The sequence below is a fragment of the Antennarius striatus genome, chromosome 7 (assembly GCF_040054535.1).
Source record: "Antennarius striatus isolate MH-2024 chromosome 7, ASM4005453v1, whole genome shotgun sequence".
In the NCBI taxonomy this organism is placed as follows: Eukaryota; Metazoa; Chordata; class Actinopteri; order Lophiiformes; family Antennariidae; genus Antennarius; species Antennarius striatus.
This window is the reverse complement of record NC_090782.1, coordinates 4228074-4255655: the sequence shown is the minus strand read 5'-3', so window position 1 is coordinate 4255655 and position 27582 is coordinate 4228074. Positions and strand designations below refer to the sequence as shown.

Genomic DNA, 27582 nt, shown 5'->3' with positions numbered 1-27582 from the left:
GCTGTCAATGAATATAGTCACATACCTACTGCTGTGTAAACAAGGCCAACATTGAGAAATCGCTTACGTTACTTAATAGGTGTGGAATTAATGCAAATAAAGCCTTTATGCAGGTGGGTTTAGAGAGAACTGGGGGCAGTGATGTGTAGTCTACATTTTGTAACTGCCTACCTGCACTACAGAAATGTTGAGGATGTAACTGCACAAAACAACACCCTGAATCAGTGACAAGAACCACAAAATGCAACACGTAAACACTATGTTGGTGTGAAACTGGAGCTGCACATGACCGTCCATGTGTGGGACACATGGACGGTCATGTTAGCGCCTGGGACTGGCTGTCAGGAGGAGGTAGAAATACTCACAATCACACAGACAGCCATCTGTGCACGTCAGTATCCTGTCACTCAGACAGCCTCTCCACTGGTACTTATGTCTGAGGTGATTGAATGATTACAACCTCAATGACACAATACTGAAGCTAGTTATGTGCTATTTACCAACATGACTTGTGAGTATGTTGGACAGAAAGGTTTTATGTGTCTGAATGTTGAAGGGAAAAGCGCTTCTGGTCAATTCAGAGGAAAATCTGATGCTCGTATGACATAAACTAGGGTTTAAGATCGCTGTTAAAGAAAGGCAAATGTTGCAAGAGGTGTTGACACCCGACAGAGATGCTTTCGCCTAAAGGGCTAAAAGGGTCCACAATGCCAGTGAGAGAAACCCGACCATAGGGATGTATAGATACTGGGGAGTAAATACGAACAGCAGGTTAAACATAGCTCCCTATAGCTTTCAAATATGTTGCACCTCCAGCTTCCAGTCGTAAAACTTCAGGATGTAAACGGGGGTGAGATCTTCAAAATTACGTAACACATGCTCAGTAAATAAATACCAGCTAATAATGAGGACCACATACAATCCTTCCACAGGATTGTGGAAGGACTGTTTCTGCCTAACGTACAGAAAAAGTCAAAAGACCAAAGGCAGATTTCATAGCTAAACATCCGTGATTGTTTCTCTGTGTATTTTGGAATTATTGGATTATTTTGAAAATAATTAAAGTGATAATATTTTTCTAGAACGGGACAATCTGCTTCCTAGTCAGATGGGGCAGAGTGGAGAAAAGATAAAAATTTTCACTTTACGTGTTCAGTCAAGTCCAGTCAGTTGGACTCCACATCACTATCAAACTACTGTATAATGGCCACAGAACATCAATAGAAGAAAAAGTAACACTGACATAGAGGAAGCACAGCACTTAAATGCTGAGAAATCTGATTCCTTGATGAAACACTCAAGGCAAAAACAGTAGAGAGAATAATTGTCTGTACCTATAGTTAATTATTTTGTATGAATTTTCCTATTTTTCTATCTAAGTCTCTTCTCCACTTTAACCTTTTTAAGTATATTTCAATGGCAGTGTCCGAGCCGTAGTTCATATCAGAATTCATTCTGCAGATACAGGCTGAATCTTTGCATGACCTGTTGGCTCACAGTCCTCAGAATATGCCTGTGGGTGTATTTACAATGGGTGCCATAAATACCAAATGCCACAAATTTTCCAAAAGCCTATTATGACCCGATATAATGTGATTATGTTTTTAAGTGGTGATATTCAAATTGTAGACCACGATCTTTTTGTTTCTGGATATTCTGGGAAGCCAGTCTGGTTTCACAGAAGTACCAGTGAGCTACAAGGCTGTTAAATCTCATTTTAAATGTGAAGATGCTACACTTGTTAAACAGCCAAAAGTCAAACAAAGTGTTTTAGGTTCACAAATTCTGTCCTCATTTATTAAAAGGCCTGCAATGGCCCAGCGAAAGGGATGACACTGGGTGACACATCACCTATGACAGTGCAGGTTATAGTGTTCCAAGTCGATGTAAACATTCTCACACAAACAAATGACAGTGATGATGGATCAGCTCTGGTGTCCACAAAGAGACTAACTGACCACATATTGAAATAATGCCTTCAAGTAAGAGATAACTGCTCAAATAAGTCAAATTCCAACACAGAGATTCAAGCATATGGAGCAGATCAAAACCACAAACATCATGTGCTTTAAAACATGTGCCTTCGAACACTTCCACGTGTCATGAAAATTATTAAATAGAAAGAGTCGAATGTTGACTTACCCCACAAATGACTTTCCCCACAAACAAAGAAGAAAAGGGAAAGTGAAGTTGAGGATGAGTTTGAGGGGTTCTGTGCCCCACTTTTTGATTCAAATGATTATGTAACAGAGGAAGAAGAAGCTCCTGACCACAGACAGAGACAACAGTAGTCTACATGTTCTTATCTGCCGTGGACATCACATACCACAGGAAAGGAATTCCAAACATAATAACAGAATGACCTGAAGAAAAAAATAATGAGTCAGCAGTTTGCTGCTTCCCTCTTCCACACTCCCTCCCTACTTCCATGTCCTGTCTTTAATGCTCTTCTGTTCCAAAGACTTCAGGCGTTTTGTTCAGAACTCATTATCATTCTCCTTGGTTCATTTTACTGGGTCCTGACTGAGTCTGGGTCTCTAGAGGACACATCTATGACCCGAGACACTGTTTTGAAAGCTTCTTTTTTTTTTTTTTCAATTACTCTTACTCTTTAAGTACACCATAATATCATTGAAAGCAGCTTTCTAAGAAGCATAGAATCAAAAGTGATGTTTCCATTGTTATATCCTGTTGGTTTTATGAGCTTTCAGAGACGCAGCTCGTGGTATAAAGGATCAGTCCTGCTCTGTACACATCGTACAGTTTGGCACAGAGTAGAGAAAGGAAACAACATGATGATAGCAGATCAATGAGCCAGCAACAAACCAGACATTATCCAAAATAAGTGGCATGCAAACAGTGCTTCATCTCCTCTCAGGAAGGATGTTTGCCTGGTGACTAAATAATTTCAGACGCTTCTTGCATGACAATGTGTGACATTTAGCCTTCTTGCTTTTACTGTCGTCTTATGGACTCTAGCAAATTGAACATGCTTTGTCACTCTGCTGTTTCTTCCATTATGATTCTGCAAACTACAAAGTAGAGTAAATAACCTTGGTAAGGCAGATTAGTCCTCTTTCCATGTCCTGGCCTCAATCTCAGTACAGACTGTTGCTGCTTATTATATACTGTACGCCTTCTCTGTCACACACCTGATGTGACAGATAAAAGTGTAAGTTTGTCCCATGCATCCACACAGTAAGGACAAGTTAGACATTAGGCACGTGTTACTAAAGTTTGATGACTGAATGGTGTGTTTGTGCTGAGGCAAAGGAGTCTTGTGACATTCTTGTCTGAGGTTCAGAGTATTCCTCACATGTGAAGCATGGAGCTGAGAGATGGGCTGCTAATACAAAGTGTGATGAGGCACTAAGTTTATTTCATGTAAACTGATCTAATTCACATGCTTAGCGCAAACACACACACACATACCAAATAAATACAGCTGTGTTCTCAGCACTGAAGTCTTTACCTCCATAGAGCTAACAGAAAAAAAACAGAAGGTCAATGAGCAGAGAAACATTCCAAGATCCACGTGGGCAGAGGTGGATGGTGGGGAAAGGAGATGGGCCACAGCTTGCAAGGAAAAGTAGGCCAGTGAATCTGCCTGGCAAACAAAACCTGACATCCACATTTTAAGGAAAAGGGGGAGGGTAGAGGCTAACAGCCCAACTCGGAAAGCCGAATGTGTGTTCTCATTTCTCTTCAAAACGGATAAGGCAATAATATAGAGCAGCAGTTTGCTTACGAGCCTGCTTATCCTCAATAATCCCCCCCTCTGGTGAATCCTCAGGGCAGCTGGCACATACTGGCTGAACTGGAATAGCGATCCAACATTTATGATTGTAACCTGCCATTCAACCTCTAATGAATTTCTGCTCAGGCAAGCAGAGGCATTGACAGCAAGCAGTTAAAATAGGCCATTTATATTGTCTGCTGATTAATTACATGAAAGGAAGTTCCTCAAACATTTTTGGACAGTGTCTGACTTTAGTGCAATGCCATTGGTGATATTCCTCATGCCCGTCATTACTATATGCTCTTCTTCTTGACTAAAGTATGCTTTATGGGATTATTTCATTTTGTGTGGAAGAAGTCAAATGATGCACAAATGTCTTCATAGAAATATCCACAAAGCTTGAACAATAAAAACTGGAGCAATAAAGTCAAGTTGATAACTAATACTGGATAACAGTACTCATGCAAGGAAACCTCACTAGGCCAAACATTAGCAGAGTCTGAGTATTTAGTGACTTCTGACCTCTAAGGAGAAAAGAGGGCTGTTTCTCATTTCTCATATTTTACATCCAAGCAACCGAAGCTCAGCCTTGTTGAGACGTTTGATTGTATTTGTCTACTTGGGGTGACCGAGGTAGTGGTGACTCAGGCTGGAATTGGTCTTTCCTCTGGTTGTCTAACTGTACTTGCTCCCATGTTCTTTGTTCGATAATGAAGTCATGAATGGGACTCAAACTGTGTCTCGACGAGGGGATGATGGCCATGACATTTGAACATGTTTCATCCTCCATGTTTCATCCTCCACATGTCACAGACTGGGTATTGGTCTTAGCAGATGTTGTGGTAGTTTAGATGTAAAGTAGTTCCACATTGCAGATGAAGAGATCTGCAGTATCCGTCTTGCTCTTCTCTACCATTTTCTCTGCTGATTAATCAAACTGATGATAAGCTAACGTTCAATCAAATTTTATTCTGTGGTATACTGCCTCATTCTATTATGAGTGCGCTTGTATTACATAACCTGGCTGGGCTTGCACTAGGAGCTAGTATGACTAAGCCACTGTGGCTCAGTGTAAAAGAATTGAGTAAGCTACAAAAAGACACATTCTGTGTCCAAGACAGTGGCTTGCTGTAATAGCAAGTAAAACTTACAAGTAAACATTGAGTAATTCCAAGAATCAAATTTATTAAAATCAAAGTGTCTAAGTCAAAGTTAAAATGTCTTGTAGTCCAAGTAAAACTTAAAAGTAAACATTGAGTAATATATTTGTATGACTGTATCTTAACATTCAGGTTGATTGGCCGTTCCAAATTGCTCATAGGAATGAGTGTGTGTGTGCATGGTTGTATGTCTTTGTGTGTGGCTCCGCGGTGCACTGGCGTCATTCCCGGAGTGTCCCCCGCCTCACGACCTATGCCACTGAGATAGGCTCCAGCTCCCCATGACCCGCTGCGGCAGATATAGCAGTGGTAATCTGAAGATGACTGACATAGTGAATGCAAGTTTTCAATTGTTGGGGGCTGTAAAACCATGCCCGTCATAGGGGGGTGTGGGGGGAAATCCCCCCACATGGGGGGTCCATTTTTTAGAAAATGTAGTTGTTTTCCTGCATTCTGGTGCATTCAGAGGGCAAAATCTTCTGTTCAGTTTACCTACAAAATACACTAAAGTCAACAGTTCCAGCTTAACTATCTTTATTTCTGTCCTACTTTATGCAGGTATAAATGTGAGATTCAACATTTGAAAACTTGCATTCACTATGTGAATATACAGTCATACAAAATATTACTCAATGTTTACTTGTAAGTTTTACTTGGACTGGAATACATTTTAACTTTGACTTAGACAACACCATTGGTATGCCATAGTTTTATTCAATGACATGATTTTTCATTTCAATTTAAAAAGGCATATAAATAGCAAGCGAGTTGAATACACATTTACATGCATCGCTGGTTATTCCTGCCGGTCATAGAGATCAAAAGTCTAAGACTACAAAAAAGTATTGATAATATCTTTAGTTTACATTCTGATCGGTCTGTCACCACTCCTACCCCCTCTCAGCATTCACAATTTGTTGTTCAATTAGAATTTTAACGCAAAATCTATTATAAAACACTATTCTCATTTTCTTTCAATCGATCGTCCTCGCCTTGTCGTACACCAATTTGCGGGTTTAGCTTGTAAAAAAAGAATTTTTGTTTTTCATTGGACGAGAGGAGGTCATGACCCGAGTGCATATTTAATGATCGGGAGCTTTCAGGTCACTTCGGCTATTTCCGTCGGCTAAATTCCGTTGGCATGTGGAAATAGCGGCGCCTGCGGAAATGCGGCACTAGCGAGCGGCACTAGCGAGCGGCACTAGCGAGCGGCGCTAGCGAGCGGCGCTAGCGGAAAATGCGGAAATAGCGGCACTAGCGGAAATAGCTGCGCTAGCAGAAATTGCCTTTTTTTAGTATTTCGGTTTAGCCTTTTTTCCGTAAAAATAAGAACGTCACTGTGGCTACACAGTCTAAAAACCTTGTAGCCAATCTGGAATTTACTTCGCCTATGGCGAAGTGGCGAATGGCTAGCGCAAGCCCAGCCTAGAAAATGTCATGTCATGTTTTCTTTTTGTCAATATCCTGAAATGAGGCAACACTGCCTGACCCCATCTCATTTTAAAATCAGAACTCCTGATGGACACAGCCGCTCAAGCAACATGGACTTGAGGTGTGAAAGTGAAAACTACGACAGCCGGCCATCGAGCAGTGATATTTGTGATATATTTGATCTATTTATTTGGAATCTTCATGGGCAGTGAAAGAATGAATCACTTACAAACACGTATAGTTCTGTCACATGATTTAATTTACTGATTTATCTTATTTCAAACAGGGTGAAATAAGATAAATGTGGGTTTCTTAAACCTACATTTAAGAAACAAAATGAATAAATCAGCTTGGATGATATTACACAACATTAATTAATCTTGTCCAAGCAAAGGAACAATATGCTGAGAAACTGATGTCATACGTGACGTTCAATGATGACTCAATTGGGGACTTTATAACTCATTAAAATGATCTTTGAATAAACATCAGCACAGGACCAGTAGTTCCTGGAAGTATGACACTAACTCCTCTATGCTAATCTTTCAGCCAGGTAATCCTTAAACTTATGAATGCCTCAAACAAGCACTCCACACTAGTTTAGGCCATTATTATAAACATGTTTGTCTTCCTGAAATATACGGATCCTTCTTTGAAAAAAACAGCTCCATGACGCACATAAGCTTTTTAAAGTTTACACAGGAGCTATTTCTCTCTCAGGTAAAGGAACAGACACACCTCTATTTGAAAGCTAGCCTGCAGCACAGAGCAGGCCAAGTTACCAGAAATAAAGAAAGGCTGTTTCTCCTTTAGCTGTGTTCAACCCACACGACTGCAGCTTGCCAAGGATCAACATATTTTAATGCAGAATCAAAACCTCACAGTCAGGTATGAGCAAAAAATGGTCAAATCATTGTTCCACAGGGAAATTTCCCTCCAACCTTGTTAAGAGCAATGTGTACACAGGACTCTAGTTTCAAAACGATGTCTGTACTACTTCATTAAAGCTTAATGACTTGAAGTCATATACCTAGATCTGAATTTTTTCATGTTGAAGTGACAACAAAAAGCAATTTTTTTTCAACCATTCACCGCAATATGTGATGAAACAGATTAGAAACCACATGTCTTTTTATATGTATGCATGCACCGAGTACCATCATCAACAACAACAGAAGACAGATGACCTCAATAATGCAGATTGTTAGCTGCTCACAATCTGCTCCGAAACAGCTGACCAAGTGTCATTTACATTGATCAGAAGTGCACTCATTTTGATGGGCAAAAACCACGGAAGATAGGTTATAGTCGTAGTACAGGTGTGTTAACATCAGACCGGGGATGTCCATTCCGTGGAGAATCAGATCACTTGTGATAATTGTAAATGTGAAATGTTGAAATAACAAAATTTGATGTGACAAAAAAAATACTTATTAAAGGCATGTAATGTGAGCATAGTTAAAAAGAACAGTGGAAATAATTCTTAATATTTCATATTGCTTGACTAAATGAAAACTTTCATGAAACTATATTTTCCAAAAAGTGAAAAGGGCACCAACACAAAGCCATCCACAGCATGGCAACGGGAGTGAAGATGAGACACTGAAGCGTCGGAGTTTCGCAGTCAGACAGGGAGACAAAAGGTTTAAGAAGGGGAAATCAGTAACAGTGAGCCTGGACAAAGGGACCGAAAGACGCAGCCATGTGATATAATGTCATTTGAAAGGCAAAGCCACTTTGCCAGCGTGGGTTAGCGGCATGGGTGGGTGTGGGTACAATAATGCACATTCTTGGCGTTCGTGCATCAGCGGGCACAGTGGGAGAACAAAAACTCACCAAACATTCACATCAGTAGACAGCAAGCCCCAATGGGACGTGGAATAAAACACAGGAAACTGACATGCTTTAATATGTCAATGCTTACATTAGACTCAGACAGCGGCACCTACAGCTGAAGCAACTACCTTGACGTGTTCTACCCATTTAATTCCATGACAAATCCATTTATTTTGACTTCCTAAATAAGATTTTAGGCGTTTGCATTCATGGGGCAACTAGAGAAAGTAAATATGATGGCACTGGTATGTCTTCATGTTGCAAGATTGACAAAAAGCATGTCATCATGACTTCAAGTACACAATGTTCTTTTATGAGTCATGTGTGCATTCTGCATATTACCCCACCCCCACAATACATATGGGCGCACACATATGCCTGCACACATTGGCAGCATACAACACTAAATGTTCAACAAAGTGAATGACAGAAATGGACCACAACATGCAGTATAAGCAAAACCAGTCAGTAGCTGGAGAAGGTAAACAGTAACAAGCCCAGCAAGAGGGGGAAGGGGAGCAGGAGAAACCGGAGTGTGTTCAAGAGAGAAAAAAGCTTTTCTCAAGAGCATGGGGAAAAGGCAAACCAACTCCTGACTCAGTCAACTATCGAAAATGTTCAATACATAATGCATTCTTATTATATGTTCATGAATCCACAAGCTCAAACATACACACACCAAAAAAAAAAAATCAAACCGTATTCTCATGTGCCAAAAACTCAAATCAACGTTTCCCTTTCACATACTTTCTCACACAAACAAAAAATACTGAGATTGTGTCCTGATGGTCCACCTTTTATACCTTACAATCTCCAACCTCACAAAACTATCCACCAAGTAAACATGACATTTTCCCTTTTAACCACTAACAGACCTCGAGGCTGCCGGCTTGCATTCAGCTTCACTGCAGACCAACTACTGGCAGAAAAATGTTCAAGGATCCTACAAAAAACATTCCTGCTGCCAGAATGTAAAGTGTGTCAAAAAGTAGTTCTGTGGGTTCACTGAAGATAGTTACGGACAGTAAGGATGAAATGTTGTGAAGTTTAAACTTTATAAAAGGGCTAATGTTAGTTATAATACAAACCTATCATGCAATCATCAAATAAAGAGGATGGGTGGCTAGTTAATGATGTTTGCCTTGATGCATTTGAAATTATCCACCTGAGGTATTCAAGAAGACAGAAGCCATTTCAGTTCTTTTATACAAGGCAAAAAACAAAGCACTAGAGGGAATTTGATTAGAGTCAGAGCTCTCTTCGTCTCATTTCTCAAAAATACTGGCTAATTCTAATCAGTTATTTCCACACTTAGCCAATTCTATAGGAGGTGCAGCCACAGCAGAATATAAGATGTGTATGAATGACTTCTCTGAAAAAGAAAGCTCCAATGCCTCAGTATAAAATTCAAGATACTGAAAAAAAATCACCATGTACACATATGAAATTGTAGATAAATAAATGTATTTAATGATTACCAAATTTTTTAATGGCCTTAACCGAGCCCTGTGATGCACTGGTGATACATCCGGAGTGTAATTGCAATGAATTTCTACTGCAATTTGGACTTCATCATAGCCTGCTACAACAGGAAGATGGAGCCTCTTGTCTCCAACTGAGGCAAGAAAATTTTTATTACTAAACTGATGTACGAGGTGCCATACACCCACTGGCATTGATACTGATTTGCACCTCAGTGCTTTAGTCAGAGCAATGGAAACAATCTCATATTATTTACAAGTTATTTTCAATCTGCCAGCCAATTCTACAATGTAAGCGGTGAAATCAATGAATACTTAACGTAGAATAGACGGTGACATGATGACAAGTGTCCATATAAAAGCTATAAAAAACACAGTTATTCAGTTATATCACAAAACATATATAATAATCAGTCAACAGGCCTGAGGCCAGCAAATGTTTAGCATTGCTCCTTGATAAATTACTTTAGTTGTTCTCTTGATCAATTAATCAACTGACTAAACATTTCAGCCCCAATCTATTTTTCAAATTGAATTCCTATGATTCTGACAATAGACACACATTATAGAGTAATCTTTAATCTGCGATAAAAGACAACCCACAATTAGGTCTTGCAACACGAGTTCTGGGCCTGCTTTTTCATTCAAGGACAAAGCTTCAGCATATTCACCTTCAGCACACTAATGTTTAAGTATTCATTTAAAAAAAAAAAAATTAAATAGAGAACATCAGAAAAAACTGATATGCCATTTGTCAGATATGCTTCATCTTTGCTAAGAGACATGACTTAGTCAGCTAAGGATAACAAAATGAACCAAACTTAATCTACATGTTTCTCTGCTACTGTATGAATGAAGTTTTAGTGATTTCCTAAAGAATGGTGTTGCATTGAATATTTTTTTCCATTTAAGTAATTGTTCCTTCAAAAGGAGTGAGTCATGTCATTTATGGAAGGTTAATATTTGGTGTTCAAAAAGCAGAACAAATTTGGCAGAATTTTAAATATGACTGAGTTACTGAAGAATGTCATCAACTGTTTCAAACATTTGAAAAATGATTAAAATTACAGATTAATGTGACAGCTACCCATAAACCAGTCAACGAGTTTTTGCTCAATAAATAACTCATGATTGATGGCTAACATGCTGCTACAACAGGCGAAAAGGGTTAAACAGATTTAATACACCAGAGGTATTCCATCCTCTGATTTAAAGTATTCCTTAAAGTTTCAACCACAAAGCATTTATAAGGCCCAGAGACCAATCAGAGCAGGACACAACCAGAGCACCGCAAACAACAAATGAGTGATCCAATGAGGGCAGAGCAAAGGGTGAGAAAAAATACATGTGTCAGGACACACATGCTGTAAATCATGGAAGAAACACTAGTCTCTTCTTCTTCTTTCGGCTTTTCCCTTCAGGGGTCGCCACAGCGAATCAATTGCCTCCACCCTGTCCTTTGCATCCTCTTCTCTCACACCAACTACCTTCATGTCTTCCCTCATTACATCCATAAACCTCCTCTTTGGTCTTCCTCTAGGCCTCCTGCCTGGCAGTTCAAAACTCTGAATCCTTCAACCAATATATTCACCATCTCTCTTCTGGACATGTCCAAACCATCTCAGTTTGGCTTCTCTGATTTTATCTCCAAAACCTCTAACATGTGCTGTCCCTCTGATGTACTCATTCCTGATCCTATCCTTCCTGGTCACTACCCAAAGAGAACCTCAGCATCTTCATCTCTGCTACCTCCAGCTCTGCCTCCTGTCTTTTCCTCAGTGACACTGTCTCTAGACCACACAACATCGCTGGTCTCACCACACAAACACCAGTCCATGAAAGTAATACCAAGACAGCTGGATGTTAAGTAGTGTGGAGGTGATGAGCTCCCATGAATGGCAGGAATAATGCAACAGTCAAGCTCTATTACCTTCCACTTTACCTTCAAAATCCATCCTGCCTCCCTTTTCAGTACTGGATTGACCAAATAAAAAACCCACACAGAGGCTTCTCTGTTTCTCTGTCATTTAGCCTCAGTGCCGTGTACAGCTGAGCTGAGCGTCTGCTGCTGAGAAATACAAGAAGTCTGATCATGACAACAGGTTCTCCAGCCACTGATGCACAAAGGCAACACAAAGAGGATCCAGTTGTGCAACAACTCTTTGGAAAAGGGAACTTTAACAATGTGGGCAGGATACAGCTATTTTCAGGACAGGGATCTCTGGCTACACTCTGGCTTCTCTCTGTATGGTGGTCACGTTGCATTTTAACAAGTTAGAGGGGAGAGTCTCCAGACAAAGCAGCAGACAGTCAAGAGCAAAATTTCAAGTCTGCTTTTTTTTGTTGTTCAGCACACTTTTAGCATACTTCAAAGTCCAGTTCCAATAGCTTGCCCACTCATTGCGAGGTTTGTTTTTTCTTTGACAAGATTTTTTGCAGCGAAATCCTGAACAAATAAAATCCATATAGTCCTGTTTGTCCTAAAGAAGATCTAGGAAAGGAAACATGTTGCTGATGCAAAGTCCTGTGATGTCCTCTTACTGGGCTTGTGTCAAAATGTAAAGTACAAACAATTCTGGGTATTATAAAGAGGAACAACAAAATATACAATAAAACACTCAATGAAGTAATTTATATGGCTTCAAAGCAATTAAATGCATAAAATATGAGTCAGCACCACAACATCTAAATTACTTAATTACATTGTGAGAATGCAGCATTGTGAGCAATTATCCAATGGGTTATTGGAGAATAGTGCAATGAAATGCAATACTTTGTAAAACCTTGCTGATCAGTTGGCTTCAGTATTATCTCTAGGTAATCATGTTGCATGATAATCTCAAATGGCTGTGAATTTAACATGCCTATGGCACAGGGACAAAATTGGGTGATGAAACATGCAATCATTTTTCTTGCACGTTCAACTGAAAAAACGAAAAAATTTCCAACATACATTGGGAAAATGTTTCCACCTGCTTGAGAGAAAATAGAAAAATAAGCTTCCTCATTTTTTGAAGTGCCACAAGAGTGGTTACAACAGAAGATGGCTAACAGATCACACTCAACCAACATTTAAGCACTGAAATTACCCCCTAAGCGGTGAGGAAAATAGGTGTGTGTGTGTGTGTGTGTGTGTGTGTGTGTGTGTGTGTGTGTGTGTGTGTGTGTGTGTGTGTGTGTGTGTGTTAAACTATCACTACTGACAATCAAGTTTAGCTGGAGATGAGCACCTTCATGCCAATACTGGCACGTAGACAGTAAAATAGTTCAAGCAAGCAAGGGTGTAAATACAGTGAACTTTCTGTTGATAAGTGTATCAGCATGATACACTCAGAATACATTTGCTGTGCCTGGCCGAGCACTGCAGACTTTGGAGATCTCTGAGCTGAGCAAAAAAAGACTCATAACAAAACAAGGAAGAAAAGACTTGACTACATGAAACAAAATTACACAAAATGCCTCAACTGCCACCTGATGGAGAATGAACCTTCACAGTTTTCATCACTGTTCATATGAAGCCCTACAGCTTCATTGTAAACCATTAGATTAATACATGGACTGCAGTCATCTCCCTTCTCACTGGGATGTGTGAAAGTTGGCACAGAGGAGTGAGATGTTGACAGCAGTACACTAAAAAGGGTTTGCATTGGTAATGAAGTCTGTGCATGTGGTTGCATGGTCATTAGCTTTTGAGAGGCGAAAATGGCGCACAAATAACACCTCTAAGGCAAGATTAACTAAATTTAATTGTGACAATGGAAAATACCCTCATTCATTATTATGTCTGAATTCTTCATTACATTTCACCTTTCTTGAAAAGACTGAGGAAAAAATAAGTTGATTCTTCATTTCTGTTCTACCTTCTCATTTTCATGTTCTACTATTTACTTTACTTTTTTAATATTTACCTCTTTTCTTGGCAATATCTAATGTACAGGGATAGATATTACTGTTCCACGGTATAACAGGGTTACAAAAAGAAGCCTAAAACAATTATTTAAATAGGATATTCCATTTCAGTCTGACCAAGGGATAAGGAATAGTCAGACTTATTTTTACCAAACTGCATTACTTTTGGTAAGCAGCACCACTGTGGAAGGACTTCAGACCAGACTGAATAGTTTTATATATTGATGAGGGTTTTACATAACACTCATACTTTTCATTCTAAAAAAATTTTTTTTTCCAAATGTGTTTCAAACACATTGAGGAAACAGTGAGAGAAGACAAGTCAGTCTCAGCATCACTACTGTTAGACGACTAAATAATGATCAATAATGATCAAGAACCTCACACGTGAATTAATTGACAAAGATCGTTAGTGGCAGTCTTACCACAACTGAATCATTTCTGACTCAGTCCAGCAAAACAGCTGTTGGTGTCATTTACTGGAAATTCTAACAGTTCACTGCTCCTGCATCACCAACTTGTGTGATGTTGATCGGTTTGCTAATTGGAACCTTGTCATCAACACGAATGCAATTACACTTGAAATCAATAACCTCACGTTGCTTTTACCTTTACACAGACTCTCGCTCCTAAAGTTTTGAATTTATCTCATACATCCTGTGATGAAGTACACGTGTACCTATTGCTCAATCAAGTTACTTCTAAGCACCTCTTTATCAAAGAAACCATGGTTTTCATTTAATGAAAGTGAACTGTTGGGTGAGATAAAATCAGAACTACATCGACATAAATGTTGACCAAAAATAATACACCGAACGCTGAACTCTTTCAAAAGGGATCTGTTTTTATATGTTGTTTACCGTCAGTTAGTTAGATCAAGTTCTCCCTAAAATAAATACATAAATAAGTACAATGAAAACATACATTATGAACTAGTTATGGTTGGTATTGATCAAGCAATGATGGGGTCGTACTTTCCAGTTTGACGGAACGTCACAGCACTACTTCCATGACTAGCTGATGTTAGCGATGTAGGAGGATTCCTGTCACTGGACATTATTTACGGATACTATACGTAAAGCAACATTTAGAACAAAGCAGTATCACACACGTGGGAGTAATTATTTAACTTGGTCCATCTATTGCCAAGACTGCCAATTCTTTGACGTGTCACGAATCTTGTGAATGGAGATGAAGATGTCGAGCTAGCTTACCAGCACAGGAGAGCTACAATGAGGCACACCAACAAAACACGCAGCCTCTTCATTATCTTCCCGCGGGGACCAACATCCTCGCTCTCAGGATCTTAACAGACGTCTCGCGGCTACAAAATACACCAAAAAATTATTAATTTGTTGGTTGGGGTCCTCTGTAGATTATTAATGAACAGACGGGTATCTTCTGTGCCAAAAAACTACAATTGCAATATACTAATTTTTCATTGAGCTGCTCAGTAGTCCGCTTCCCTTTCAGCTTTAATAGCAACTGCAGATGACTGGTGGCTGACGCTGGGTAAGCTCCACCTCTACTTTACATCTAGCCAATCACATTAAAGCTCTTTATAAAGTGGCCAATCACATGATATATAACAAATTCTAAAGCCAACACCCTCTAGTTAAAGGCAGTTGATCTTGACGCGTCACCTAGCTTCGAAGAGCAAAATCGAAAAGCAATAGAATGTCGAAGTTATTCCACAATAACATGTCAAACGGCTGAGTGTAAACGGAAGTCTGTGCTTTTGTAAAGGCGAGCATGTTGAAAATCAAATCACTTCATGAAGTTGTTGGTGGCTGCTGCAAGGATGTGAACATAGTGTATATTTGTCTTCATATGAACATTATGTACGGAAAATATTAAATCCTAAACATGTTAAGAGATAGGCATTTATTTAAAAGCATTTATTCGTCCAGTTAAATTTTGTCATTTTTATGTTACAAAGGTTTATGGAATAACTAAATATGAATAAGAACAGGAAAAAGAATATTTGAGGTTCATTTTGGAATACATGTTTTTTAATTCCCTCCCAACCGCAAAATAAAACAAAACTTAAACGTGTATACATAGTCCTCACGTCAACCTTTGTGACGTAATCAGAAGGAATTTTATCTGACACAACCCGGTTACCTGTTTCCGGCACGGAAGAAGAAAAACTACAAATCCCAGAACATAATTCTAATAGTGCCTTAGAAATATGCCTCTATTTTGTAGTGTAACTAATTTTTATTGAATGATGAATAAACCACAGAGCAGTCTACATTTATCAGATTAAAGTGTATCAAAGAGGTGGTTTTTTTTAAAACTAAATTAATAAATAATGCGCAATTATTTTAAACGGGCGGGGTCCTCAACTTCCGACAGCGCTGTGAACATTTCAACAGAAGAGAAGTTTCAGGCAACATACAACGTTGCTGCTGTCGCGGCAGATTCGTTAGCCACGTTCACACTGTTTTGGTTCTTGTGGACTTTCGAACCCACAGCTCGACTATGCAGGTGGTCCGGGCACTGACGTGTATCCTAGCCGTGTTTGCTGCTCTCGTCTCGGACACATTTGTGGTCCTAGCTGCCTTCTCTCAGTCCATGGATAGCGACTTTACTTTCACTCTACCCGCTGGGCGCAAGGAGTGTTTCTTCCAGACCATGAAGAAGGATGCCTCTCTGGAAATTGAATATCAGGTTATAAATACTCCCGTGATATAATCCAGTACAAAATTGTGAAACATGAATGCAAATCAGCTGTCTTTATCTTGATCTTTATCTTTCTGGAGACATCCGGTTCATCAGTAAGTGAAGCGGAACTCAACATCGACACAACATTAGTCATGAATTTAATGACTCCGTTTCGAATTTCATGCCATAAATAAAGAGTTAACACATCTTAAAATGTGTTTTTAAAATATATAGTCTCTCCATAAATCAGATCATATTTAACAAGGAGAGGAATAATGGTTTTAGTAATGGATGGTCAAAATGTGAAGAACCCAGTGAAATGTCGGGGGTTTTTTGGAACAATTGAACAAGTTTCACAATTTAAAATATATCGTTCAGCTGTAACGCGTTCAGAAATGAGATTGGGACACTTAACGTTGGAAATTCAGGGTTTTTGGGGGTTTTTTTATTTCAGAGTTGAATGGTAATTTAATTTGTTCGAACTTGTTGATTGTATGTTGTATCAACATTGTTGTCAATGTTGTCTGTATGATGTATAGAGAAAACACACTGGAAATAAACCACATCTGAACACTCAATGAGAAAAGATGCAGATGCCTTTCTAGAAATAATCAGAATACTGTATGTGGTAAATCCAAATTGAAAACTACACAAAACAATATATTTGGCATGTCTTCTTTTTTATTATATCAATTTTTTCACGTGGAACCATTAACACAGCAGACAGTTTTCTGCTGTAGATGTACAGTACATGCAAATTAAAAGCCACATACATGTCAGCAAGAGACGGCTGACCTTGGGCTGCGATTGTTTGAGATGAATTTGATTAAATTCTTCTTGAGATAAAGTCTTAAATTGTTAATGATGAGGGAGGGGTGGGGGAAGGACCATCCAGCCTTTTACCAGCTCAAAGTTTAAAACCTAGCATTAATGACGGCATGTAGAAATCATATTTGTGAAGGCAACATTCATTCTGAAAGGTACCTACAGAGTTTGGAACAGATGCTGCCATCCACGTGATGTCTTTCAGGGACCTCCCTGCTATTTGACAACAAACACATTCTGCTGTTTTGTAACGGTATCACTTTAGAGTAAATGGATTCCAGTTACTACACTGTCTTGGATGGAATCGAGACCTGCCCACTGTTAAAGATATGTGGTGCATTATAAAACACTTAATACATTAAAACTTCAGACAGTTTATCAATTCGGTCACACGTCAAAAAAAATTCAACAGCTACTGTTGTGTCTGTGATGTTGAGGTTCATCACATCTAATGTGGAATGAGGGAGACACGGAAGGAAAAATACAGTATTTCTCAAATTGAATGCATGTTTTGCATTGATATCGAGATGTTGTGCAGGTAAACCCCCTCTAGAAAGTATTATTGTGTCTTTTTTTATTTCATGCTGTTCTCAACTACTTGCAGGTATTAGATGGAGCCGGCCTTGATGTAGATTTTGAAATCTCCTCTCCTTCTGGAGCATTGCTATACCGTGACTACCGCAAGTCAGACGGCGTGCACACGTATGTTATGAATGTGATCCGGACACCTACCTGTGCATTACTGAGACAAGCTCTTCGTAACTGTGATCGTTTTTCTGCAGTGTTGAAACTGAGGATGGAGACTACATGTTCTGCTTCGACAACACATTCAGTAAAGTCTCAGAGAAGATCATCTTCTTTGAGTTGATCTTGGACAATATGGATGCAGATGAAGATCCAGATGACTGGAAAGAGTATGTCCATGGAACCGACATGCTGGACATGAAGCTGGAAGACATCATGGTGAGTCTGCTGTTGTCTACATGGTGTATTATTTAGGAAAATGTATTAATATTCAAACAGTGGCTTGTATAAAAAAATTGAAATTGTGTGGGAATTTTGGAGCATTTTTTAAATGAAGTGTTAAAATATATTAAAAGTTCTTTTTATTCTAACTTGTCTGCCATGGAGATAATTGTCATTAAGCCTCCTATGTTCACAGGATGATGGGGGGTGGGGGTGGGGATGGGGTGCAAGGTGACCCCACAGGCTCTCCCCCAAAATAGAATGCAAATCCTCCACAAGAAGGGTCTTTCCATTGTGGGGCTGTAGTCACTCAGAGCTGTGCTGTCCAGCCATGCTGGCAGACTGTGAGCATTTCCATTGCACATAATAAAAGGTTTTGTCTTTACTGAGAGAGTTAAATGACTAAAACATGTGTTTGTTTGATTAACTGACCTCTTTATTATTCAGGTGTAGAGCACTGTCAATGAAGTACTGATGACGTAATATCAAATAAATTTAATTTGCCACATCTTGTGCACAATAAAGTCACTCTGCTGGTTTCTCAGTGGAATGCAACTCCAGCAGGAAGTTCTTACAGTGAAACGGGAAGAAAACTTCTGGTACATCATTTTAGGTAGTTCAGCAAGGAGAGCAGCTAAGACGAGTTTGTTCTACTTGTGCTTCTTTCTTATGTATTATGTTTTATTCAGAGACATCTAGTGGCAGAAGTTTAAAAAAACCTGTTAATTATAGCTTTAATACCATCTAATCTTTGAACTTCGTGGTTCACTTTGAGGTCACACAAGGATGGAGGCTTGAGCACATAAAGACAGGCTGAGGCCTAAGGGGAAACCCAAATGAAGTCACAGGGAGAGTTTCTCAAGAACAGGCAGTGTCATAAACGCCTACCAATCGACTGAGGTCCTCCAATTGTTTCAACTCCCACCCAATGGCCTGTGCTCCGGCCTTTCACCCGAAATGGCCTTAAGTATTGTCAGACGTCACATGGACCTTAATAAAGACAGGAAATGCATCTTCCAGCTGTGCAGGAAGATTTTTTTCCTTTGCAAGGGGAGACCTACCTGGTAGGGCCTAAGTCAGTGGGTTTATTTAAAAAAAAATTATTTTTTTTTCTGGTATTTTTCAATAATCCCCCAAGGGAAATTAGAAGCTCGCTCTAGCCCTCATTTAGTGATCACAAACATCCATATATATATAATATATATAATATACACACACACACACACACAATATTTTCCTCACTATAAGGCGCACTGGACTATAAGGCGCACCCTCAATAATTTGTTTATTTTATAATTTATTTCATATGTAAGGCACACCGGATTATAAGGCGCACACAATAAAATTAAAATTTATTTGATAAACTGCAGTGGCTGTAGTTGCGCAATCCGTCCACTAGATAGAGCCGCGCTGCTCAGGCAGTCATGATTGCATTCATGACTTCCTGACTATCTTTGAATGGCCCCTATTGTTATGTCAATAAGCCATTCTGTGCCTCGTCAAGGAAACCTGATCACTTGATCACTTTGCCATCTTAGAAAGAAGTCAACACGCATATTAAAAAACCTGACATTAAAAACTGGTTAAATTCGTTACGAGTGCAGTCCGTGCGAACAGAGCGGATTATTTCCTGATCTGAGGCCTGTCCCATAAAGCTTGATGAACCTAGCTGGGCTTCCTCTTACTTATCTTGCTTCACTTACCGAGACATCCGCCCTCCAGATTTTCGGTACCATAAAGCCGGCTATCAACTCACTAATTCAATTCAGGCATGTCCACTCGTTGCGCGCTCAAATAAAAAGGGCGAAGGTTGCTGCATACGACCAATCGCAAATATACAACAAACCGGCCCGAGCTGCATATTTCACAACGGAGGAGCAAACAATAATAATTAATAAATACGAGCAGTACAAATCAATAATCCAGGCAAAAAGCAACACAGTTGCAGCTGCCAAACGGCGCAAGGATCGCTGGCACAAAATCGCCAACTGTGTCAATGCGGAAGTTAGTGCCATTATAATATTCCCCACTGTGACTGCACTTGTATATCTGACTACAGTGACATTTGTGTGTTCCATAAATGTATGTGTGTACGACATTTTTCGTTACGGCATGTGATTGTAGCCCCTGCGACTTTATGAATAGCTCTACATACTGTGTTCTTCCCAAGGTTTCCGGCATCGCCAACAGAATACATAAAAATACCTATGAATGAATGAATCAATCCATGATTTACTTAAAATGCCATTAATAAATTATTTGTTTATCTGTGGCTTGCTTGTAACCCATCCAACGAGGAATTTAAGGACATCATAATAATTACGAACATCACTAAGAAATATATTAACTGTGGCAAAGAACCTCAGTGCAATGGACACTGTCTGCGGGACTGTCAGCGCGTGGTTGTGGTGCGTTACATTCCTGATGTAAGGCTCCAGCAGCTGACGGATGTAATGTAACCCCTCTCCCCAAAACCTGTACCTTTCGTGCAGTTCAGGCAATTCGAACGGATTACTGCGATCTCTAAATATTCTCTCGCGCCTGAGCGCTCTTCGCACAAGCTGTGCACCAAGATCTCATTAAACGGACAGCCCATTCTCCAAGAGAACTGATTGGTCAGTAGGTGGGGCTGTTATACCTGCTGAGCTCTTATCCTGAACTTATCCTACTCCTGAGCAGGTTAGGTGTTCAGCATAGGTTACCACGACAACATAGCCTGATAGAAAGTCAGCCACCTTTATGCTACCGAAAAGCCAGGGTTAAGCCTGACGTTATCTCGCTAAGCCTTAATCCTGCTTTATGGTACAGGCCTCTGAAGTTCGAAGCAGATATTTAAGCTCCGACGTTCGTCTTCGTTTATTAATTAAATATTGTTTCGATCGATCGGTAGTCCAGGCGGAGGTGAGGTGCAGCTCTTTGCTGCTGTGTGTCCTAAACAATTTTTAACTAGTTTTTAATGTCAGGCTGTTAATTTACTGGAAAATATGACGCTGTTTTACTCCTAGAACTGACTTTAACGTCGGTGTCTCACCGCCGTGAATCTCACCACACGTCGCTGCAGACTGAATACACAAGCCTGAATGCGCCCCTCCGCCGCCCCCCCAGAGCTATCAACTACATTTGTAAATCAATGCAGCGCACCCGTTGGCACCTTTGTCTAGCAGTGACTCTGCTCTTAAAATTTCAGAAAAGGCTTGAAGTTCAGCTTTGAGGGTCTTTCATTCACCTTTATGCCAGTTTCTCCGTGTGTTTCCGCAGACTAATAGAATGGACCGTCACTAGATTCCAGATGACAGCACAATGGCATTTTTAAGACCAATTCAGTTTAAAGTGGGTTATTTCCGACGCCAGATAGTTAAGAAATACTGAGATCAGTCAGTCAGGCAAACTTTATTGATAGAATTGTTGAAAGTTCCTTATGTTTTGCTACGTAATCACCGGGGCTCCTACAGTCTGCTCTACCCTGAGAGCAGCTCAGTCAGAGCCGGGACTTCGGTGACGCCCCTTGACTACCGTTGTTAGGGGGCGTGGGCCCGAGTGCCTTGTGAGGGGGCTCCTGTGGTGGCGGAGTGCGGCATGACTGGCGGCCAACTGCCGGCTTTTTCAACGATCATGTTTTTAACCAATATTAATATGAATATTGATCCATATATAACACGCACCGGATTATAAGGCGCACTACGGGTTTATGAGAAAATTTTAGGCTTTTAGGTGCGCCTTATAGTGCGGAAAATACGGTGTGTGTGTGTGTGTATATACTGTATATACTGTGTATATATATATATATATATATATATATAGTGTGTACAGGCCCTGTAACACACACACACACAAGGGGTCTGCAGGCATGAAGTGGGGGTGGTGGGGTGGTGAGCACCTCCTTCGTGGTGCACCCTTAATGATCAACTTGTAAGGGGATGTCGCCTTGTTCAAGGGCACTTCGGCAGTGCTCGCTTCTGAGTGTTGGCTGACACTTCCCACTGTCAGTTCACACTCCAAAATGACTGGGCAGGAGGGGGAATCGAACCGCAGATCTTGGATCATTTGTACAACCTGCTCTACCGCTGACCCACTGCCGCTCTTCACCTTGGTGGTGCATTTAGTTAGTTTAGTGTCAGAAGGAATGTGCAGGCCAGGGATGGAGAAGTGCACCAGTATGTTTGTGCATCTGCTTAATTAGTTTGTCTTGTATGGTATTAAAGACCTAAATTCTTCCTTACTAACTTAAACAATTATGTTTCATTCAAGAGGAAACATGTACAGAACAGAAACAAGACCAAAAATGTCATTTAATGCAACATCCATCCTTACTCTGGTACATGACATGCGGTCGACCAGGGTACAGAAACTCTTTGTTGTTTTCTGCCTACATAACACAGGCTTTGATGCACTATTGTGAAGTGGCGAACATTCATCGCCCTGAAACTCCTGGTCATGTTGCCCTGGATATTGCATTCTCACAGGTGTAATTTTCTCTCTGATAATTTTTTACCCACTTTCATTGATAAAGCCATCTAGGTTCTGGAGCTTGTGTTTTCAGGTCCAAAACAACCCACATAAACCACTCAGGTGTAACATGTGCAAAAATGATCAAAAATCCTACCCAACATGATTTTTTTTTTTGCTGCCAGTTTCTGAACGTCGAAAAGTTTTTCTCAAATTTTGCGAAAGAAATTTGTGTAATCCAAAACTCTCATTCCATGACAACTTGGCCACTTATTGTCTCCTGCAGGATACCATCAACAGTGTGAAGAGTCGACTCGGCAAAAGTGTACAGATCCAGACGCTACTGCGAGCGTTCGAGGCTCGTGACCGAAACCTCCAGGAGAGTAATAATGACAGGGTGAACTTTTGGTCAGTGGTAAATCTTGTTGTCATGATGGTGGTGTCGGGGCTCCAGGTCTATCTTGTCCGCTCGCTCTTTGAAGATAAAAGGAAAATGCGTACATAACACCAGCCCAGACAGAGCGACAGCGATGGAGGAACCAGCCCACATCCACACAGATACTCATGGGATTTTCAACAGCAGATCTCCTGCTTTGTGACTGTTTACACAAAGTGTGCCAGACAGTACACATAAACACATGCACACACACACACATGCATCTAGACATTTTTACCTTTTCTCTTTTTCCCTACTTCCATCATGTTCAGGATGGCAGTCAGTGGTGTGGTCTTCAGTCCACTGGAGCTTGATGGACAATGGGAGTCCCTGGTTTGGAACAGGAGTGAAAACCTGTTATCCCATCTCTTTTTAAAACCAGCATTTTGTTTAGTCGTCTTCCTCAGCTGCTGTAAATCTTTAACAGAAGATATATAACACACTTAATTCTAGTTAAAATGTGATTATTGTTTTTACAAGGCTGGAAGCTACCAGACCGACTGCCAATCGCAAAAACTTCTTGTCCTGTTTGGACATATTTTAATGATGTGGTGTCTGAGGAATCTAATTTATGTGTGCAAACCACACTGTTATGTCTTCCTCTTGTCTTCCGATGCCTTAGCAGTTAGTGTGAAGCTGCCAGCCTTGTTCCAGTCTGTGAGGCCTTTCAACAGTTCTTCCCTTGCCTTGAACGTTGTGTTTGCATTAATTCAGTGCCACTGTTCTGTTTCAAGCCATTACTAAAGAGTCAGTCATCCAAAAGGAGTGCGTTATAGGAGGACACCAAACATGCCATCCGACTGTCTTGTGAACTAAATAGCAGCCAGCTCTGCCTCAGAGTGACTGGCAGGTGTCTACTTACAGACACCTACTGTGTGAAGACGCAGAGCCTGGTGACTATTTCTAAGTCTATTTCTATCGCACTGACACCTGGAACGTCATCACCACCACTACAAGGGTGCTCTGCTCACTGCCTCAGCCACATCAGCCGTCTTTTCAAATGTTTGTGTGTACTTTGTACTTTGTTTGGTCTTCAAATTTTAGCCACCATTCAAAACTAACATCGGATCTTTGCACTATGTCTTTGATACCACAGAACATTTTGTCTAATTTTGAGCATGAGTTAACATTGTTGGTCCCAAGATTTTCTATTACATCTTTTAAGGAGGGGCTGTTGTTCTCAAATATTGCTTAAATATTTTCTTGTAACTTTTGATGGATTGCAGAGGTATTGTTATTTTTCTGCCCCGCCCCAAAAGGTTTAGAGTGTGCACTGATACATAAATGAAATAGCATTGCTCAGGAGTGGTGTGTGGCTTTTCATTATTGTTACTGACAGAATACCCAATTGTCATTAAACATGGTTATTCCCTAATTTAGCTTGAAGCGCCTTGTGACCTTTCTCTAAATATTCCCGGCTCAGGATCACAGACTGACATCACGTTTTCATAATTGAGGAGCCTTTTAATAGACATTCTGTAATGACAAGCTTTGAGAACTCTGTGGGTGTAGACAATAGTTATTAGCTTGTCAGTTGAGGTTCTTACCGCCATTCTTTATTCTTCTGTCACTGCTGTGTTCAATGTTAACCTCAAAGTCAAGATTCTTTCCTTCAATGATGTCAAACAATTTTAGTTAATTTAAACTGGTTTAAGATTCTATGAAATAAAGACTACAAATATTTCAAAAGCATGTCCCAAGTTCCTGAGTAAGAGATTAACTGTTTCAGTATTCGACTACTGTGATGGATCACTGAGAAAAGGGAGGTATGATGCAATGTGATATTTATTCAACTAATGTTCTGTAGATTTATAAACCTTTTTTTTCTGAAATCTGGTCTTAAATATTTGTTGAGCACAATTTCGAGGCCCCGATCATTGAGGTGCTGAACTGGGTCATCTAGTTTTTCGACTCTGCAGATTCAGCTTGGGTGAACTAAAAAGAAAGGAACTGATCGTTGTTATTTTTCATCCTCACACCAAGATTGAATCATTACATTTTTGGGAATATCAGACACAGATTATCTGATTCCTCTGGAAATGTTATGAAGGCATTATTCTGTACTCAGACAGTTTAGCCTGGTTTGGTGAGAGAAAAAAAATCAAGGTACAGTATTTTTTTTACTATTCCAGCCAGTGTAGATCTCCCAGGAGCTGTAGAAAGCAGCGGACATTCGAACTGCTGGTCGGTGTTCACCGGTCCAGTTAATGATTGACTTTTCCAGCTTCTACCAGCAGGCGGCGCTGTGACCTCAAAATCACTTCACTTCCGGGGTCAAGACATGACCAGTCGGTAACGTCGCTTATAAGCACGTCTCAGGTAGGTGAAAAAACATTTTTATTTTTATGTTTTGAGGGTTTTTTGACACGCCGACAACATTTTAAAGTTGATTGATAGGTACGGAGGCATGACGTGTTTTTTTTTTCTCTTTGTTATCGCGTCAAATCCGGAACTAACAGGAATTCATTTATAATCAGCGGCGCTGATCGACTGAATAAAGAGGGATTTTTCCACCTGACAGCAAACAACACGTCAGAGATGTAATACCAGGTTTTGTCACCTGGTTTGATGGGCCGTAAAAGTCCCTTAACACAATTTAATTTTATAATGTTCAGTGTATAAATACAGAATCGCCACGATGAATAGACTGGGTGTAGCTGTAAACACAAACTGAATTCTATCGACATGAACCATCACGGCCCCTCTTAGTGACAGAGATGGAAAACATCTGATATCTGTAAAGCTCAATGTTATGGGTTGTTCTAGATTTTATTTTTCACATGGAACATCAAGAAGTGGATTGTAGTTCTTGCTGATGTGTGTGTGTGTGTGTGTGTGTGTGTGTGTGTGTGTGTGTGTGTGTGTGTGTGTGTGTGTGTGTGTGTGTGTGTGTGTGTGTGTGTGTGTGTTCAGGGTGATGGGGCCAGACTGTGCTCCAGGTCCAGCTGCGCCCTGGAGGAAGGTGCTGTGGGAGCCCCAGCCTTATCCTGACAACTATGTGGACCAGCGGTTCCTGGAGGAGTTACGAAGGAACGAGGGCATCCGGCAGTACCGCTACTGGCCGGTGGTGAAGGAGGCAGGCTTTGTGGGACAGCAGCTGTCTTGTGTGGCCATTTTCATCACTGTCTGGCTCTACCTGGAGCAGGTAATGCTCTAGAAAACCTGTGATCCTCAAGAGTACAGTATAAAATCCTTTGCATTCTACGGTTTGTTAATCCTCTTCTCTTTAGGGTCTGCTGTCCCCTGAGAGGCTGCTGTGGACCAGCCTTACCTGCGCCCTCCTGGGTTATGGACTCTATCAAGCTTTGACGTCTCAGTTTGAATCAAGCTGTGAGCTCCGGACCCGTCTGGCTGACTTACAGAGTGCCACTATTTTCCTTTCCTTCACGTTTGGCTTCTCACCGGTTCTAAAGACACTGACAGAGTCCGTGAGCACGGACACTGTATACGCCATGTCAGCCGTGATGCTCCTGGCCCACCTGGTGTCGTTCCCTTATGCCCACCCCTCACCACCCGGCAGCCTCTCCCTAAACGCAGCCCTGTTTGCATCGGTGTGTCTGGCATCCAGGTTGCCTGGCGCTCTGCACACCTTCGCCATGCTCAGCTGTGCTCTTCTGGTGTTCGCTCTGTGGCCCTGTCTGCTGCAGAAGTTGAGGGAGAACACTCCAAGACAGTTTACCGGGTTGTGTGTCGGGGTATGTATTGGAGGGGTGGGTGGTTTGGGCTCCCAGTCACCAGGGGGAGCTCTACTCCTAGCCCTGACCTTGGGGAGCGTTACGTTGCTGTGTCCCCTGTTGCTCGTCAGGCTACAGAGGCACAAGGACAACATCCATGGACCCTGGGATGAGGCTCAGATTCACGAGGACCTCAGCCACTTCCTTCACTAGACGGTGTGAAAAAAAGATAATTGCAAAGTGTAGGCCAAGTAAAGTCTGAATCTGTTGTGCACTATTATGTTTGAGACAGTTTTACTTTGAATTTAAGTATTAAAATAAGGATTTCAAAGGCTCTGTGATTAAAAATGTTTTCTTTGTGTAAGAACTTGATTTCTATCTAAACTTTAGGGAATGTTGAAGAAAATTCACATCTAATTTAACTGTGACACAATCTCCTGCTGATCACTTGGAAAGAGAAGCTGAGTTGCTGCTGACTCCAAACCATCCGCCATGTTGCGTTCCCAGACACACTCTGTGTGTGTGTGTGTGTGTGTGTGTGTGTGACATCATATTGGCCGATCAGATGAGTTGATGAAGAACACCTGTTGAAACTGTTTCACTGCCTTTCATGTTTTCAGCCCACAGAGAGCACCAGAGCAGCATTTTTCTACCAGGTCCAGTTGACTCTTGAATTGAGTAGTAGATATTTTAGCTCCAAGGTCACTCTCTTCAGTCTGAAAACGATGGAAATTGTCGGACCTTTTGTTTCTGTTCATTTTGTCAATACAGTAAAGAGGAACTTATTACGTCCCGTCTAATATGTGGTTTTAAAATCAAAATCTTAATGCTGCTACTGCTTGTGGATCCATTGTGTGGCCTTCAGCTGAAATTCACTGTGTAAACATTGCAATATGTGTGACCTCAGATTACTAGAATGCATTTTTTCAGACGGGCAGAACTTTTAAGTGAATCATCTTTTAGCTGTGAAGCCCACACAAGCCTGTTAAACACCTTTGTATCTCAGAAATTA

General features: G+C 40.6%; 3 protein-coding genes across 5 annotated transcripts in view; 2 read left to right on the top strand and 1 right to left on the bottom strand.

The window, feature by feature from the left end:
- The window catches only part of suco (SUN domain containing ossification factor), a 36120-nt gene extending 21098 nt beyond the window's left edge, over positions 1–15022 (bottom strand). For all 3 annotated transcript variants that reach the window (XM_068319152.1, XM_068319153.1, XM_068319154.1), the window contains exon 1: positions 14771–15022. In XM_068319152.1, the coding sequence (XP_068175253.1) occupies positions 14771–14823 (53 nt within the window). In that variant the 5' untranslated portion in view covers positions 14824–15022. The remainder of the gene's footprint in view (positions 1–14770) is intronic.
- Positions 15023–15926: 904 nt separating this feature from the next.
- Positions 15927–24641, top strand: tmed5 (transmembrane p24 trafficking protein 5). Its single transcript, XM_068319362.1, has 4 exons — positions 15927–16229; positions 17653–17750; positions 17831–18011; positions 22747–24641. The coding sequence occupies exons 1-4, from the start codon at positions 16041–16043 to the stop codon at positions 22963–22965; spliced, it is 687 nt and encodes a 228-aa protein (XP_068175463.1). The 5' UTR covers positions 15927–16040; the 3' UTR covers positions 22966–24641.
- Positions 24642–25156: 515 nt separating this feature from the next.
- On the top strand, positions 25157–27571 carry pigc (phosphatidylinositol glycan anchor biosynthesis, class C). Its single transcript, XM_068318441.1, has 3 exons — positions 25157–25215; positions 25810–26041; positions 26127–27571. The coding sequence occupies exons 2-3, from the start codon at positions 25814–25816 to the stop codon at positions 26781–26783; spliced, it is 885 nt and encodes a 294-aa protein (XP_068174542.1). The 5' UTR covers positions 25157–25215; positions 25810–25813; the 3' UTR covers positions 26784–27571.
- The last annotated feature ends 11 nt before the right edge of the window (positions 27572–27582 follow it).